Consider the following 17,434-nt stretch of genomic DNA (forward strand, 5'->3'; position numbering starts at 1 on the left):
AAGAACTGACAGCACAAGAAATTCCCAAAGAAATGCTGAAGACATTAGGGGACAATGCTCCTTCTTATGCTATGGTGAAAAAGTAGCTTGCCGATTTGAAGCGAGGCCAGTTATCAATTGAAGATGCTGCGCACAGTGGTCGGCCCTCAACAGCAAGCACAGATGAAAATGTCCAAAAAATGCAAGACATTGTAATGGCTGATCGACGTGTCACACAGTGGCACATTGCAGAATGTGTGGGCATATCAGTGGAGAGGGTTGGCCATATCCTAACACCAGCTCCTGAACATGCACAAAGTTTCAGCCCGATGGGTGCCCAGACTTTTGACATTAGAGAACAAACAAGAACTTCACTCTCCAGAAAATCTACAACTGTTTGAAGCTGATATTAATCTTGTTCTGCAGAGATTTGTTACAATGGATGAAACTTGGGGTGCATCACTTCCGTCCCGAGTCAAAAGAAGCCCCGAAACAGTGTAAATATCCCACCTTCCACCGCCCCAAAAAGGCAAAGGTGGTCCCATCCGCTGGCAAGGTTATGGCATCAGTGTTTAGGGATTGCAAGGGTGTCATTCTCCTGGAATTCCTCCCGAAAGGTCAAACTATCAACGGTGAGTACTATGCAGCTCAGATGCGTCATCTGAGGTCGACAATTAAGAAAAAAAACGGCGAGGGATGCTCTGGAAAAGGGTGCTCTTTCAACAGGGTAATGCGCCAGTTCAGACATCAGCTGTTGCGATGGCTGCAATTCACTCCTGTAGTTTCCAACTGCTTCAGCACCGACCCTATTTCCCTGATTTGGCTCCCTCGGACTACCACCTATTCCCCCAGATGAAAAAGCACCTTGGTGGAAGTCGTTTTCCTTCTGATAAAGCTGTCATGGACGCCGTAAAATACTTTTTGGAGGAGCAGGATGAAACGTTTTACCAAAGTGGAATAATGAAACTCTAAGAGCGATGACATACATGTGTGGCCTTCAAGGGGGTCTATGTAGAGAACTGACTGCGAAATTTCGACCCACGGTCACTACGTCCGGGTCAGGCCACAAACTTTTCAGGTGCCCGTCGTATTACCCCAGATCTCAGTATTGTTTGATAGCAAAGAAAATATTTAATTTACGAAAAAGTGTGTTCTCACCAGGGTTTGGTGTAGCAGGGGGCACCTGTGGCTGTGGAGTGGTAGGTGTGGGGCGACGAGAGGATGGCAAAGCATTCTGAGGGATGAGGGGCAGCCCACCGACACCTGGTGGGGCTTGCGACCCCTTGGGCCGCTGTCGAGGAGCTACTGATGTGCCCTCCACAACTGGTACCTGCAATGATCTGTGGCAACAGCCATAATAAAACACGAATGCAAACAATGCTTCCAACTGCAAACAGGTTGATCCAATACCACTCTAGCCAAAAAGTTGCAGTGTGAAAGTCCCGTTTCTCAAAATATCAAAATACACAGTCTAGTTTAAAATAAATTTTGGATCAAAGCTTGTGGGGTTGGGAAACTAGTGTGCAAATGTTACGTTGCAAGCTCTATCTCTTATAGAGTTGCCCCCTTTGCTGAGAGAGAAAAAAAAAAGAAAAAATCACTGATGATTGCGATACTCCCTAATGCAAAATTTGAGCGCAGCTCCATACATGTTTTCATTTCGCTATATATTGTCTGGTGCGGAAAATCTGTCTCGTGCGGCACGTTGCAAACAAAGCTAAGTGTGACGTGACTGCCTCGCTTATCGGAGGATCGCAAGAGCCAGTCCGTGGGTGAAGAGTGGGTGCGATTCACAGCAGCCGCCGCAGACAGAGCTCCAATCATGCAGTGCTTTGATTCCATATATGGTATCGTTGGATGCGCTCGGTGCATGCCATCAGTGAACAGATGACAGCGCGTTACTCTGGCACCATCTCGTAGCAGTCGTCGCCTATTTTGCGCGGCACTACACTTTTCTTCTCACGCTTTCGCCATACCTTCCTCCTATGCTTTCCACCTCATGGTTTCTGCCTCGATACAGCATAAATACAGTTAAAATACCAACAAGATGAAATTATGTTGCCACACACAGACTACAAACATTGAATGATTAAAATTTATTGAGAGGCTTTACACAAAATTTGATACACATTCAAAATTTTTAAGACAACGAGCGGGTAAAGCGAACAGCCCACGTCTGAGCGTTGTTTCCACAGTCCAAGAATGTGTGCGGGCAGGAAGAAAAACAATGCAAGTTTATTTTGCTCAAGGCCCAAACTGGTCATGTCAACTGACACCATAAGTGCCAGTAGTGGTTGGCCGCCGAGAAGACGCGTAGGAGAGAAGCAGAAGTTGTGCTTTGACACATAGGAACAACCTCTGAAGAAAGAAAAAGTGAAAGACTGGACCGCTCAGTCTCACAACTTCGGATAACACTATAGCTTTATGACAGTGAACAGTTCAAGTAATTAGGAATAGATCCTTCAGGAGGACCGACTGCTGGGCTAGTTAGCCTTGCATTCTATGTTAACTTAGTTGTCAGAGAAACAAAAAAAACAAAAAAAAATATAGACATAGATGAGCGCTGCTATCAACTGCTAATTCACAATCCACCCACCGATACATACGCACTATTTGGTGAACATGTGCCCCGTCACATCATTGTTGGTAGGAATGAATCCCCTAGTGGCAATTCAGTTGTTTGTTATGTATGTCTGCCCGACAGAGCGTTTGCGATGCAAGTTATGCGCAGATTTAAGGACAACTGGAAAACCGGCCAATGGCATGCTGGTTTGAGGTTCAGACTGCCAGCCAGTACCATGAAGAAAAAACCAGTGTTGCAGTAGGCAAATTAGACAGGTGGCAACCCTTATCTCTTATCCTGCTATCACGACGACAGCACAGAATGCAAGCACAGGTTGAAAGCTGACCACAGTATGTTAAGTCTTTGAGAATAAGGCAATTGCACATATGCTTTTTATCTGCTGCACACACGTGGCCGAAGAGGTTGTGAAAATCATGGAAATACAATACACGTCAAACTTTCTTGCCACACAAAAATGCAGAGTAATATGTGCAGAAGGACTTATGCGCACATTGCCACATTTTACTTACAAAAAACAGCACTGCACAGTGTTAACCCTAACAGAATACACTCAAACCTCGTTATAACAAAACGTGATACTACAGTAAAATCTCGTTACAAGAGACACTCGGTTATAAGAGACATTTGAAAATGGTTTGGTTGGTTTTCTTATGTTCGCCATGTTAACAACATTGCATACAGGAGACATGGTTGCAAGAGACACTCTGTTACTAAGGACTTTTTAGGTCCCTAGAGTAAATTCTTTCACTAATTTTTTCACTTTCACTATTTATAAGACACACAACCCAGACATGGTCACACAACGCAGCCAACCTCGTACCAACCGGTATGCGCTGCAATTTTCATTCCATTGGCTCGATTTTATTCCGTTCCGCAGCCGGCTGTTACTTCTTGCATGGTTGCGACTACCAATTACACTGAATTTTCTGTCATTATGCTTTTATAATCATTGTCACACTCCCAAACCAACTCTGCGGCATACCGTATTTACTCGATCCCAACGTGCCCTCGATTGTAACGCGCACCCGTTTTCCGTGACCAAAAAAAAAATATCCTTTACAGTACCGTCCGTGCACCTCATGCTTTCAAACAGAAATAGAACTTTCACTCTTTTGGAAAAACAGACATTTAGTCCCTATGCACTGAAGTTGCGGTGAATAAAAATGTCGCAGTTCCGCCCGCAAGGTGAAGCATCGAATACGATAGCAAATTAGTAGACCGCTATATGAAGTAAGGATAGAAGTTTTATCGGCGGTATAAACTTCCAAACATTTGCTTACTAAATAAGTTAACAAGCACGGTGTCACGCGCGCAGGAGCAAACGAACACATCTGGCTTCTTGACCGCGGAAACTCGCTGTCAAAACACTGGAGTGACGAAGCGCAGCGAGCGAATTGACCTTCATGCCAGCATGCCTCTCGCTTCAACGTGACCTATAAGTGGCGAAAACACAGCGCGCGACGGACTTTCCCCATCGCGGATCGCTTTCAAGATAGGGCCAAAGCAATCGTATCGCCGAAGTGGATCGCCGCAGAATACGTCCTGCTTCGGTCTACTGAAACCCTTCCGTGTTACTTCGCTGGCGAAAATCCTCTCCCGTTTGCGTCAGTCCCACACGCAAGTTTTGGACTGTCCGAACGCCCGTGATGCAGCCCGATTTCCGTCCGTCTCTGCACACATGATCACTTTCCTTTTAAATGCGGTATCATGATAAACTCGGCACTTCATGTTGATAGAGCAGACGCAGAAAACAGGAACAAAGATGGTAGACTAATGTCTAAGCACGTGTAGTGCAGCACATGGAGGAAGCTTCGGCAGCTAGGCTAAAGTGTAGCTAGGCTAAATTAAGTGTAGCTAGGCTCAACGCGCATGCGAGGCGGCTATTTTGAAATGCCAACGGCTATATAGTAACGCAGACTTAGGGTCGTACTCGATTCTAACGCGGATGCAATTTTTGGACCTGTTTTAGCGGAAAAAAAGTACGTGTTAGATTCGAGTAAATACGGTAGTACCATTGAGTTGCATTTCCATCACAGCGTCTGCGGTGCTGGTCGATTTGTATGCCTGTAGTCTGACTACGAAGCCAACGCCATGTTTGCTACACACTTTGATGGTAATGTATAATAAAGTGGTCTGGTTCGACTCTTCAGTGTTTTTAGAATTTCTGTTTACGAGAGACCTTGGTTACAAGAGACATGTTTCCCGAGTCTCTTGAGTGTCTTGTAACCAGGTTTTACTGTAGAACGAAAAAATGTACATAACTAAATGATATTCCCCTTGGAATCCCCATAGAGACTCATGTATTTAAAACCTTGTTTTAATAAAGTGAATGTGTCCTGCCAATAGATATAACAAACTAGATTTGTCTTCGAAATCAAAAAATACCCAACCATTGCTTGCTGAGTACATCGCTTTCCGCGGGGTTCAGCCCTCCTTTGCCGCAGCAATTCAGAACTCCAGTGTCCCTACGTTGAATATGTCATCGAGCAACACTGGAATTTTTCACTGCCGGGCGTAGCTATGCATCTGCGCACAAGCAGCCGCTCACTATCGCACTTCTCCAGTGACCTCTCTTGCACGTGCCTGGCTGCACGGCTACGCGCAGCGGTGCAAAAGATTAGTGCATCTACTACTGCACAGCACATTGCGTAAGCAAGCGCAGCTGGGCGTAACCTCCAAGACACCCTAGCACAATCTTGGGGGTCACACGCAAGCCTGCACCTGGCTGCATGGCTACACGCGGCGGTGCAGAAGATTGGTGCATTCACTCTACTATCTCTACGGCGCATTGTGCAGGCAGCCGCAGCTGGGCCTGGCCTCAGAGATCTCCCCGGAGCAATCTCGGGGGTCACGCCCAGGCTGTGCATTCACTTGTCCCTCTCCCTGCGGCGGGCCACATGGGCTGGCAGCTGGGTATGGCTCCCTATCGCATTGGCATCGGTGCAATCACAGAGGCTACGAGCCGGCTGAGCCAAGCCTGCGCAGTGAAGTTTGCTTGCCTCCTCAATCCCACAGCGCAGCGCTGTATTCTGTGCCACGTGCTGTTCGACCGCGACAAGCGCTCAAGTAGAAAACAGACATGAAAGACCATCGCAATGAAACAAAAGGCTACTATCTAAAGGCTGTCTCGTCAGGTGCTAAGTCGCATGTTTTACACGCCGAAGATTCTTTTGTTGTTTTATCGAAATTTCATCGTATGCGTGGCCGTGTAGCGGTTCCGCGGGCCGCAAAGTCATCTTATTTTCATGTTCACAATTGTGCACCCTACTGGGCATATATTGCAGTAAATGACAATAATGGTTATAACGAAGTAATAGGTATAACGAAGTACAGTATAACCTAGTTCATATGTTGTGTAAAAAAATGCGAGAAAAAGCGTACTAACTGTGAAAACGTAAGATCCAAAGTAACTAAAAAATTTGTCAAACTTAACTGTATTTGACATCTATGTAAGGCGAAGTGCTGCGCGAATGGTTGCGCATGAAACGCCGATGCAAGTAGAGCTGGTGGGGCTTTGGTGGCCAGACACACGTTTTGTTGGTTTCCTATTGTGCCGTGTTTAAAGACGGCCAAGGGAAACCGAAACAAAATCAAGCTGGCGGGCGATGCCGGATGCCGCCCAAGCAAAACAGGATGCTCACGTCACGGACGGTGGCGCGTTTGGATTTTCACCTACTAAACGCGTGCAGTACGCTACGAACGGTACTACGCCCTACGCTGTAAAACAGATGAAGATGCCTATCGCAATATGTTCAGCGGCGATAGCAGTGAATGCGGCGTGCGACGACCTGGTAGATCTGCTAGTACAGGAATAAGACAGTGTGCGCCGGCGTTTTCACGTGAGACGAGCGGGCGAGTATTGTGGGGAAGCTCATGCGACGGGCACCTATACTGTTCTCAATCGCGCGCACCTCGGGCCTTTTCTTGTTCACATGGGATCTAGTGGCAGGAAAACGTATCGTACAATCCTAGTTTGGTGATGTACTGAACGTTGGTGCCGAAAAATCGTGTTTTCCGGGACCTTACGAACCAGTAAAAAATAAGCGTAACTCTACTGGGTCAATTTTTTTTTGTTCTCGATCGCGAACGTTGGCCCTGGGAAATCGTACGTAACGGGATTGTATCAACGAGGCTCTACTGTAATGTCAGCTCCCCCTTCAACTTCGTTACAACGAGGTTCAAGTGTACAGTCATACCTCGATATAAGGAACCTGAATTTAATGAAATCTGCAATGTAATGAACTATGTCTATTTCCTGATCATAGTTCTATGGAATTAACAAAACCTCAATATAACGAAATTCTCGATATAACGAAGTTTTTCGCTGCAAGTCCAACTTTGTTATATCTAGGTTTGACTGTGTAGTCGAATCTCAATAATTCGAACTCAAAAAAGCCCAAAAATTTGTCCGAATGAAAAGAAGTTCGAATTAAAAGGAGGACTTATTTTTGTAGTATTCGTGGACCATAGCACCATGTACGAATGGTGTGAGTCGTGAAATGCGGCGCGCAAGCACGCAGCGAGCGAGGGCCACGAAACTGCCCACGCCGGCGAACGCTTGCTTCCCGATAACGGCAGAAAACGAAACTTCAAAAAGTGGGCGGCGCGGGCATGCCAACGTCCGTGCGTCTGCGCGATGACCGTTGAAGGTGAGGGAGGAGGGCGGCAGAGAAGCGGATTTGGCCTTGGAAATGCTGTCGCTTCGGTGGCTCCCCTCGCCCTCCCTCTCAACTCCCTCGTAGCTCCCCCACCTTCGACTGCCTCCGTGCGCGCGCGCGCGCCGCTGTGCCGCCGCCGCGGCTCCTGCTGGCCTGGCGCCAGCTTAGCCCCCTCCCTGAAGTTTCGTGTTCTGCCGTTATCGGGAAGTTGGCCGGACTGGGCCTCCGCCGCTGCTTCCCTCTGCGCCGCAGCCGCAGCGTAGGCTGAGACGTCGGCACGTACACGCGTGTTCCGGTGCGACGGATAAACATCGACCTTGCCATTTGAGAGTGAAATTTCCGGCACATTTTTTTCGTATTCTTTTTCGCCGCGTAGCGTTGAGGGGTCTCTTCTAAGCTTTTGCTCTATGGCGGTGTCAAAGAAATGCCGGTCGGAGGAGCCGCCGCGTGATTTGGCACGCTGCTGAGGGCATTGTCGGTGTGCCGTATGTTCGAATTAACCGTTGCAAATGCTTTCACGTTAGAATTACCGGGCGTTTTCACCCATATGAGTACACATAACTTTGACGGGACAACAGCGTCAGTTCGAATAAACCGGAAGTTCGAATTAAGCGTGTTTGAATTAACGAGATTCGACTGTATTAAAATTCTACAAAGAAGCTTCTCCATGACAAGCAAACCTGCAGGTAAGCATTATGCTGTGCAGTAAATATTGCTTTTGGCATTATGAATACAGTGTAGACCGCTTATAACGTAAGTCGCCGGAGTCGCGAATATTCGCACTATAAGCGGTACTGCACTATAAACAAAACAACTATTTTATTGCGATAATGGACACTCCAGGCGCATTTCTGCCGTCGCTGTCACCGTACGCTCTAGGTTCCGTATTCGCTTACTAAATAAATTAACAAGCACGGCGTCATGCGCACACAAACAAACATGAACACATCTCGCTCGCTGACTGCGGAAACGAAATGTCAAAACGCTCAAGTGACGAAGCGCGGCGAGCGAATTGACCTTCGTGCTATCATGCCTCTCGCTCCAGCGCGACCTATAAGCGGCGAAAACACAGCGCGCGGCGGACTTTCCCCGTCGCAGATTGCTTTCAAGATAGGGCCAAGGCGATCGTATCGCTGAAGTGGATCGTCACAGATTACGTCCTGCTTCGGTCCACTGAAACCGTTCCGCATTGCTTTGCTGACGAAAATCCTCTCCTTCTGTTTGCGCCAGTCCTGAACGCCCGTGATGCGGCCCGAATTCCGCCGTCTCCACACACATGATCACTTTCCTTTTAAATGCGGCATCATGATGAACTCGGTACTTCACGCTGCCTAAGCACGTGTACTGCAGCACATGGAGGAAGCTACGGTAGCTATAGGCTCGAGAATAGATATAGGCTCGACGCGCGTGCGAAGCGACCATTTTGAAATGGCGACGGCTATATGGTAACGCCAGATTTAGGGTCGTACTCGATTCTAACGTGCACGGAATTTTTGGACCTGTTCTATCGGAAAAAAAGTATGCGTTAGATTCGAGTAAATACGGTATTTGTGGCTTGAGGGGAGCGTTTGCCGTTTAGGTTGACTGCCGAACTTCCAGGCAGCCGCACTGTAACCGGTATTTTGTGTCCCGCAACTGCACTATAAGCGATACCCGTATACATAGAGTGCTATGGGAAAATTAACGGTAGTCTGAAAAGACCGTATTATATCCGGTCCTGCACTATAAGCTGTTACGTTGTAAGTAGTCTATACTGTATAAAGAATATCCCCATTCAATACCGTATTTTTCGCGCGTATAACCCGCCCGTGCATATAACCCACACCCCTAACTTTGAACTCCACGAAAAAGAAAAAAATAACCTCGCGTATAACCCGCACGCGTATTCGAAAAAAATGAGGACTAGGAAGTTACAACTACACGCAGTCATCATCTCGTTTTCAAAACATATTTATTTCAAAACGACTGCCACAACGTTGTCAGTGCTGTCGTCCGATTCACTGCTGCCATCCGAGGCTTCATCGCCGCTCTCAAAGACGTAATCGTCTACGGAACCATCTCGCAGCTGCTCTGTTGCCGATTTCTTCAGCAGCGGCTACGATCTTCAGTTTCTGTTTCAATGTAAAAGACTGCCGCCGAGACACACTCGTGATGCCTAAACAAGGCTGGCCAACTGTGCAAACTGGGCTTACAAGAAACGGCACCTGACTTATTCGAAAAGCATGTGGAAAGCATCTAACCAGACTATGGATGTGGATCTGGCTATAACCTGTGTTGGCCTCTTATTGGCTTAACACACGTCGATGTCGATAGGCATGCGGACAACGCGGACTCTGCACAGTAGGCCGCGCGTTGCCGTGAAGCCGACCCCCACCCCCACCCTTCGCGAATCTTCGCAGATAACCTGCACCCCCCACTTTTTAAGCAATCTTTTCCAATTTTTGGTGCGGGTTATATGTGAGAAAATACGGTACATTGCCCACACAGGTTAATGTGTTATCACACACCAGGGTAATAATGCATGTGTATAAACTTAAACAGTACCAATGCCACCTTTTAAGGCAATATAAATAAAGAGAAGCCCTACCTTGGAGGCTTTGATGATGACATTCTGCCCTCACTGTCGCACTGAGGTACTGGAAGCTGTTCAATATTTGGAATTGATGAATTCTAAATACATAAAAAGGAATGACAGTATACTTCAATTAATAATCGTGTTAAAAAACATACTATTAGACACAAATGTGCTAGTAATAGGGATAAATTAAGAGCTCAAGTCAGTGATGATGAATGCTATAACATACATGAAGGTTTTGAACAGGGCATTCTTTGCCTGCCAGTGAAAATGCCACATAGGACACCTGGAAGATATCTGGCCTCTTCTCAGGCTGAACTTCCAACATGTAACCTATAAAAGAAAAATGAAGAATAGCTCAGGGACATCCCATCAAAGAAAATAACACAGAGAAATGCTGAAGGTGTGAATTCAGTCCCCACCTGTAGCAAGTTCTCTTCGTGCACTTTTCCATTTACCTTACTATGTATCTCTACATTCCACTTAAACATAGCAATTGCCTTCCTCTATGCTTTTTCTGGTTTGATTCTCCGTTACTTCGTACACTTGTGAATAACAAAAAGTTTAACCCCTTGGAGCACCTTATTTTTCTCATGCATTTTTTAGCAAGAGGAATTTTTGCATACTGCACTCTTGTACAGGAAATATGATCATAGACTTGTTACAACTGCAATTTTCACCAAGTGAATATCCATTTTTACCATATTTGCTGGCAAAATGCAAATGTGCTTCCTACCACAGAAGCAGGTTAATTTATAATGAACAGACTTGATTGCTTTAGCAGGAAGTTGAACTGTAGACATAAATCTGCCCTAATTTATTCTCTCCATTAATAAGCAATCCCTCCACACTGAAGGAAAAAACAAAAATAGAAGGCTTGAAAGACTAATCCCCCCCCCCCTACCACAGTCAAGATAAATTCAGCATTTATGCACACACAGGGTTCACCCCCCAAAATGTTTGAGAGGTGCACATCTTGCAACCAAAAGGGAGGGGGGGGACGAGGGCATACACACTTAAGGCTTTCCCCCCCCCCCTTTTTTTTCTTTTGTTTTTTCCCAATACGACCATTTCGCCATTTTGAATGGTACATACATTCAACAATTTTGCATTTTTGATGCATTAACTCATGACGAATGACCAAATTAACCAATGTATCATCATTAGCCTATATTTAAGTCCACTACAGGACAAAGGCCTCTCCCTGCGATCTCGCAATTACCCGTCTTGCCCTAGCTGATTCCGACTTGCACCTGCAAATTTCCTGACTTCACCCCACCTAGTTTTCTGCCGTCCTCGACTATGCTGCCCTTCTCTTGATATATTTTAAGTATATGTATAGTTTACTGCTTTGCAAAATGTTTTTCAAATTTTTTTATATCAGAGAATATACATCCACAGGTGGACGTATATTCCAAATTGCCCTATATTCTGATTTATATGGCAGATTTGCACCTAAAACACTAGTGCACCCGGCAGGAGCGGCCACATCAACCTCTCGCTCCACGGGACCATCGCCATCATGTCTGGACAGCTTCAATAAACTGTGGCTGCTATGGCGCCCTCTTTGGCCTGCCTCCACAACTCTTTCACACAAATGAGCCTACTATTTCTACTCTCAGAAGAGACCTAGGGCTATGGCCCTTTTAGCCTTAATTCACAATTGTTCTCATGCCATTTTATTCAGTGCCACACTGCTTTATTCAGTGCCACACTGCTTTATTCAGCGACATACTGCTTTATTCAGCGACACACTGCTTTATTCAGCACCACACTGCTTTATTCAGCGCCACACAGTTTTATTCAGTGGCACATTATTTTATTCAGTTCCACACCATTGCAATAAAATTAAATGGGAAATTTTAAATAGCAGGAGATAGCAGGTTAGGCCTCTTGGAGCATTCCGGCATAAGTGGCACTTAAACAAACCTCTGCCCAGTCACAAAAATGACCTTTAGTTTGAAATTCTGCCAAGTTTAAGTGACTTCTATTCCTCACTAGGGCTTACAATATTTAATGAAACTTCACTACACAGTACAGGAAAAGAATGGCTGACACGGCAAATATGCATTGACAATATTTAACAAAACTGCTTAACAAAGCTTCAGGAAAGGGCTGACACAGCCAACATGCATCTACCCACATGACAAGCTACATTACTGTATGTGTGAGAAGACCGCACATGCCCACTCTGTATGCTTGGCCAACAACGAGCATGCCACACAGATGGGCTATCACTCTATATCATGGATTATTACTGCTAAGCCAAACATGTAGCGATGTTAAAAAATGAGCTTAGACTTCCCCTCCTCCCCAGTTCTTGTATGACATCTGAGCCAGATTCGGGTCTGCACAGCAGCTCTCACCAACATTCCTGTCCTCATTATTCATCCAAGCCAATGGCAACAAAACCTGCGAACTAACAGTAGTGCTTTCAAACTGAAAGAGCCACATGTCTCTAAGTAGGTGAGTGGAGGCATCAAAAAGTAAGCCAAACTACTGCAGTGGTATTCCCAAACGTAGAAAGAGTAGCTTCCTTGCAAGATGTGTCCATACCTTTCCTCCTGTTACTGCTGTTCCCCCCAAATTTCCATGAGCATCAAGATATTAAAACAAAGCACATGACATTATTACCAAGGAGAACTAGCACTCACGGATGAGGGAATGCATCTGCTTGGAATAGCGAGAGTTGTCAGGTATGGTGAAGTTCCCACTCTGAATTGCCAGGGCACTCTCACCGAAGGGCAAGCTGAAGAAGCACAACTTGTACAGCAAACAGCCCAAGGCCTGTAGGAGTAGGAACAGTGACACACATCAGCCTCTATGCTCGTACGTTGCTACCCACATCTCATACACACTACGTAGAGTCATCATGACTGCACTACAAGCATGGAGAGAATAAAGATTCAATAATAAACAGTTACTGAATAGTAGTAGCAGCTGAAACAGTTGAAAGAGGCATCTGAGTTGAGAATGAAGTCAAGGGTTTCCAGTGTAACCTATTCACCCAGACTCCCTTTTTTTTGGTACTTTGTAATTTTGGTGCAAACTCACACTGCATGCGCTAGAGAGACAAGTTAAATATAATAGTACAAAAATAGGACAATGTTTAAAGCAGTATTCTAAGTACCATGGGAAGTAGCACCAATCAAGTGACAACTTCATGCGCTTGAACAATAATTTAATGGTGGTACTTGCCGACTGAATGGGTTTGATCACCTAAATATAGCAATGTAGGGGAGCTTGAAGTGAAGCCTACTTGTTGTTCCTAATATATGCAGCAAAATATAAAACAACTGGAGGACGCTTAAGCTTCGCCTTTAAGAGTGGAACACGATAGCATTCAAAGATCCCTGGCTGCTTATCAGGCTTCCCAGCAACTGCAGCTTTCTTTTTCTCCAACATCACCTCCGCATGCAGCTGCCGTAGGGAGTCTACACTGAAACACTGTTACAGCCTGCCGACGAGGCGAGCGCCACCTGGATGGTTTTTTGCAAGGAGGAAACTGCGGTACACCGCTGTACGAGTGGTAGAAATGCTGGAAACGGGGCTTGTGTTAGAGTTTCTGCATAATAGAATTATCTTTTCTTGTATATTCAAATTACAATCCGATGCTATCATGTCTGTAGGTTGTGGTTACGTCGTACCTTACGATTTTTCTGATGCATTTTACTTTGAGAAATTCTATTAGTTCACCAGCGCCTCTGCACCACGCCGAGGGCCTGCATGGTCGGCGTGGTTCAGCATAATTTTTTTGGCCGCAGACGCCACACGCCGACACCGAATCTTCAGCGACACGGGGCCCTTAACGCTATCGCATTAATATACAAGAGTAATATATTATGCGCATGTGCCAACAAAGTGGCAAGTGGACACATGACACAAGCATTACATTTTGCTTGCCTCTACCACCCAAGTCCTTTCCGAAAAGGCTGCATAAGTGCACACACAATGTGGAACTGTTATGTACATGAGCTGCTTCAACAATACACACTTTTTTTTTAGGACTGGCAGTTACAGCGTAGACCACTTATAACGTAAGTCGCCGGAGTCGCGAATATCCGCACTATAAGCGGTACTGCACTATAACCAAAACAACTACTTTATTGCGATAATGGACACTCCAGGCGCATTTCTGTCGTCGCTCTCACTGTACTCTAGGATCCGTATTCGCTTACTAAATGAATTACAGTATAGACCACTTATAACGTAACCGCTTATAGTGCAGGACCGGATATAGTACGGTCTTTTCAGACTCCCGTTAATTTTCCCATAGCACTCTACGTATACACATATCGCTTATAGTGCAGTTACGGGAAACGAAACACCGGTTACAGTGCAGCTGCCTGGGAGTATGGAAGTCAGCGGAGACGGCGAACGCTCCCCTCAAACAGGCGCCCCAAGGAGCGCTCGAGGAAGAAAGACGAATTGGAGGAGAAGGGGACGTGGTGCGAACGAACAGCCAGTGAGGCTGAAACCAGAATCTTGAGTGCGAGTAGTGAAATATCACGGCGCGCATAGCGAGCGAGGGCCACGAAACTACCAAGGCCAGCCACCACTCGCTTCACGATAACGGCAGTAAAACGAAACTTCAGGGAGCGGGCGGCGCCGGCACGGCACGGGGAAGGGCGCATGCAGAGACCGTGGAATGTGAGGGAGGAGGGCGGCAGGGAAGCGGATTTCACCTCGGCAACTCCGCCGCTTCGATGGCTCCCCTCGCCCTCCCTCGTACCTCCCTCACTTTCGACTGTCACCATGCGCGCCCGCCGCCGTGCAGGCGCCGCCGCTACAGCCGGCCCGACGCCAGCTCCCCGAAGTTTCGTTTTCTGCCGTTATCGGGAAGCGGGCGTTGGCGGGCCTGGGACAGCACCGCTGCTTCCCTCTGCGCCGTAGCCGCAGTGTGCAAGGTCAACACGTGACTAGAAAGTAGAGGAAGCATAAATGAGAAAGAAGGGTTCACTGCCATTTTCTAAGCGTGGCTACGGTAGCGTGGCTGAGACGTCGGCATGTACACGCACGTTACGGCGCAACGCAGAATCGGCGACTTTGCCATTCGAAAGAGGGTGAAATTTACGCCGCATTTTTTTCTTTTTTTTTTTTGTTTTGTTCGCGCGCGACATTGAGGGGTCTCTCCTAAGCTTTTACTCTATGGCGGTGCCGGCGCAATGCCGGTCGGAGGCGCTGCCGCGTGATTTGGTTCGAATTAACGAGATTCGACTGTAAATTGTATGCAAATTTTCTAGCCGCATTCCTCGACTGTCGCATACGCGTGGCGGTTCAGTGCACATGTTCTGCATATGTGCGGGCCTTGAAAATTGTTGCTTTGGTTATAGTGCGGTACCACTTATAGTGCGGATATTCGCGACTCCGGCAACTTACATTATAAGCGGTCTACACTGTAATAAGCACGGTGTCACGCGCACACAATCAAATATGAACACATTTCGCTCGTTAATCGCGGATACGAACTGTCAAAACACTCGAGTGACGAAGCGCGGCGAGTGAATTGACCTTCGTGCTATCATGCCTCTCGCTTCAACGCGACCTATAAGTGGAGGAAACACGGCGCGCGGCAGACTTTCCCCGTCGCAGATTGCTTTCAAGATAGGGCCAAGGCGATCGTATCGCTGAAGTGGATCGTTGCAGATTACGTCCTGCTTTGGTTCACTGAAACCGTTCCACATTGCTTGGCTGGCGAAAATCCTCACCTTCTGTTTGCACCAGTCCCGAACGCAAGTTTAGGATTCTCCGAACGCCCGTGATGAGGCCCGATTTCCGTCCGTCTCCGCACACATGATCACTTTCCTTTTAAATGCGGCATCATGATGAACTCTGCACTTCGTGCTGATAGAGCAGACACAGAGAACGTGAAGACAGACGGTAGACTATTGCCTAAGCACGCGTACTCCAGCACATAGAGGAAGCTACGGTAGCTAGGCTCGACGCGCGTGCGAGGCGGCCATTTTGAAATGCCGACGGCTATATGGTGACGCAGATTTAGGGTCGTACTTGATTCCAACAAGCACACAATTTTTGGACCTGTTTTATGGGAAAAAAAAGTGGGCGCTAGATTCGAGTAAATACGGTATTTGTGGCTTGAGGGGTGCGTTTGCCGTCTAGGTTGACTGCCAAACTTCCAGACAGCCGCACTGTGACCAGCATTTCGTGTCCCCCAACTGCACTATAAGCAATACGCATATACAGAGAGTCCTATGGGAAAATTAACGGGAGTCTGAAAAGACCGTATTATATCCGGTCCTGCACTAAAAGCAGTTACGTTATAAGTGGTCTATACTATACTAAGTTTTCATTGGAAGGTGGCCACAAAACATAGCTACTCCAGGGTGCACTGTTGGGGCATATCTGGCGAGGGGATAGCATACAATTCTTGTGTGCTGGTGGAAACGAGCAGACACATCAGTGGAGATGGTAAAAACAATTGGCTCTGAGAAATGAGACGCTTGGAGGTGCGCTTGCAGTGGTTTTACACTTTTTATGCACCTTGGTAGGCTGTCTCTGCAGAGTTTAGATGGTGCTCGTTCAAGGCGTTCTTGTTTGTCCTCCTGCTGCTGTTCATCACCTTCTCCCAGATTACTCCACTCTGTTGTAGTAACCATGCTGTGCCGCTCCTGTCAACCAGTCAACTTCCTCTGACTTGTGAACATGTGCACTTACTCTACACAAGTTTTCATACGTCACATTACCTCGGTGTAAGTCTCATGCAGAAAAAAACATGAAAAACATGTTAAAATTTTTACATTCTTACCCAAATATCTGCTTTTGTCGTGATGAGTTTCCCACTGTAGAGCTCAACCATCTCAGGCGCACGGTAGGCTAGCGTTGTGTACCTGAAGTATAAGAGAACCATTAGATACAAAGAGTGAAAACAGCAGCATTTTTAATACACAGAATATGCTGAAATTACTTTTTCATAAAATACGCAGGGTGGGCTGGGCGCACAGGGCTGCAGTCCCATCCCCAACATTTATCAGTAGGGCAAACACTCCCCTTCATTTGCACTTCAGAAAAGTCTATTTATTGATTGAATGGATTTAACACCCTAAAGCAATACATGGGCTACAAGAGAAGCCATGTGAAAGGGCTCCTGATTAATTTTGACCACCTGGAACTTAGATGCGCAGCCAAAGCACAGTGCATAAGCATTCTTGCACTACACCCCCATCAGAACCATGGCCAAGAATTGAACTCGTGACCTCAGCAACAGAATGTCCACCAAGCCACCGCAACAAGAGTCAGAAAACGAAGTACAAGAATGAACCAATAAAGTGAAAGTAGCACTTAGTATTACGACAAAAAAACACTTTAGCAGCCCTGCAACAATTTTTAGACATTGTAAATAAGCAAGTCTGCCACTATGCAATGCTGTCATTAAACCTAAGGAAACTGGCATTCAAGTAAACGTAGCAGGGAGCTTACAATTTTACTCAAAAGACTACCTGGTCTTCAAGACCTTGAAATGCGCACCCTTTTTGTGTCCACTGTGATGCACTAAATAAACATAACTACAGAAGATTTCTATTACAGTAGAACCCCGCTGATACATTTTTCACGGGACTGTAAAAAAAATAAAAACAGAAGAGCCAGGAAATGCAAGAGCTGAGAAACAGGAAAAATTGA

The 17,434-nt window shown here is 46.4% G+C and overlaps 1 protein-coding gene across 4 annotated transcripts in view; it reads right to left on the reverse strand.

Moving 5' to 3' along the window:
* The window catches only part of LOC119436817 (AP2-associated protein kinase 1-like), a 120,323-nt gene that overhangs the window by 70,629 nt on the left and 32,260 nt on the right, over nt 1-17,434 (reverse strand). For all 4 annotated transcript variants that reach the window (XM_049660000.1, XM_049659998.1, XM_049659999.1 and 1 more), the window contains exons 6-10: nt 16,563-16,644; nt 12,451-12,583; nt 10,026-10,129; nt 9,809-9,891; nt 1,138-1,319 (exon numbers count right to left, since the gene is read on the reverse strand). In XM_049660000.1, coding sequence (XP_049515957.1) covers nt 1,138-1,319; nt 9,809-9,891; nt 10,026-10,129; nt 12,451-12,583; nt 16,563-16,644 — 584 coding nt within the window. The remainder of the gene's footprint in view (nt 1-1,137; nt 1,320-9,808; nt 9,892-10,025; nt 10,130-12,450; nt 12,584-16,562; nt 16,645-17,434) is intronic.

This window comes from Dermacentor silvarum, chromosome 1 (assembly GCF_013339745.2).
Source record: "Dermacentor silvarum isolate Dsil-2018 chromosome 1, BIME_Dsil_1.4, whole genome shotgun sequence".
NCBI lineage: Eukaryota > Metazoa > Arthropoda > Arachnida > Ixodida > Ixodidae > Dermacentor > Dermacentor silvarum.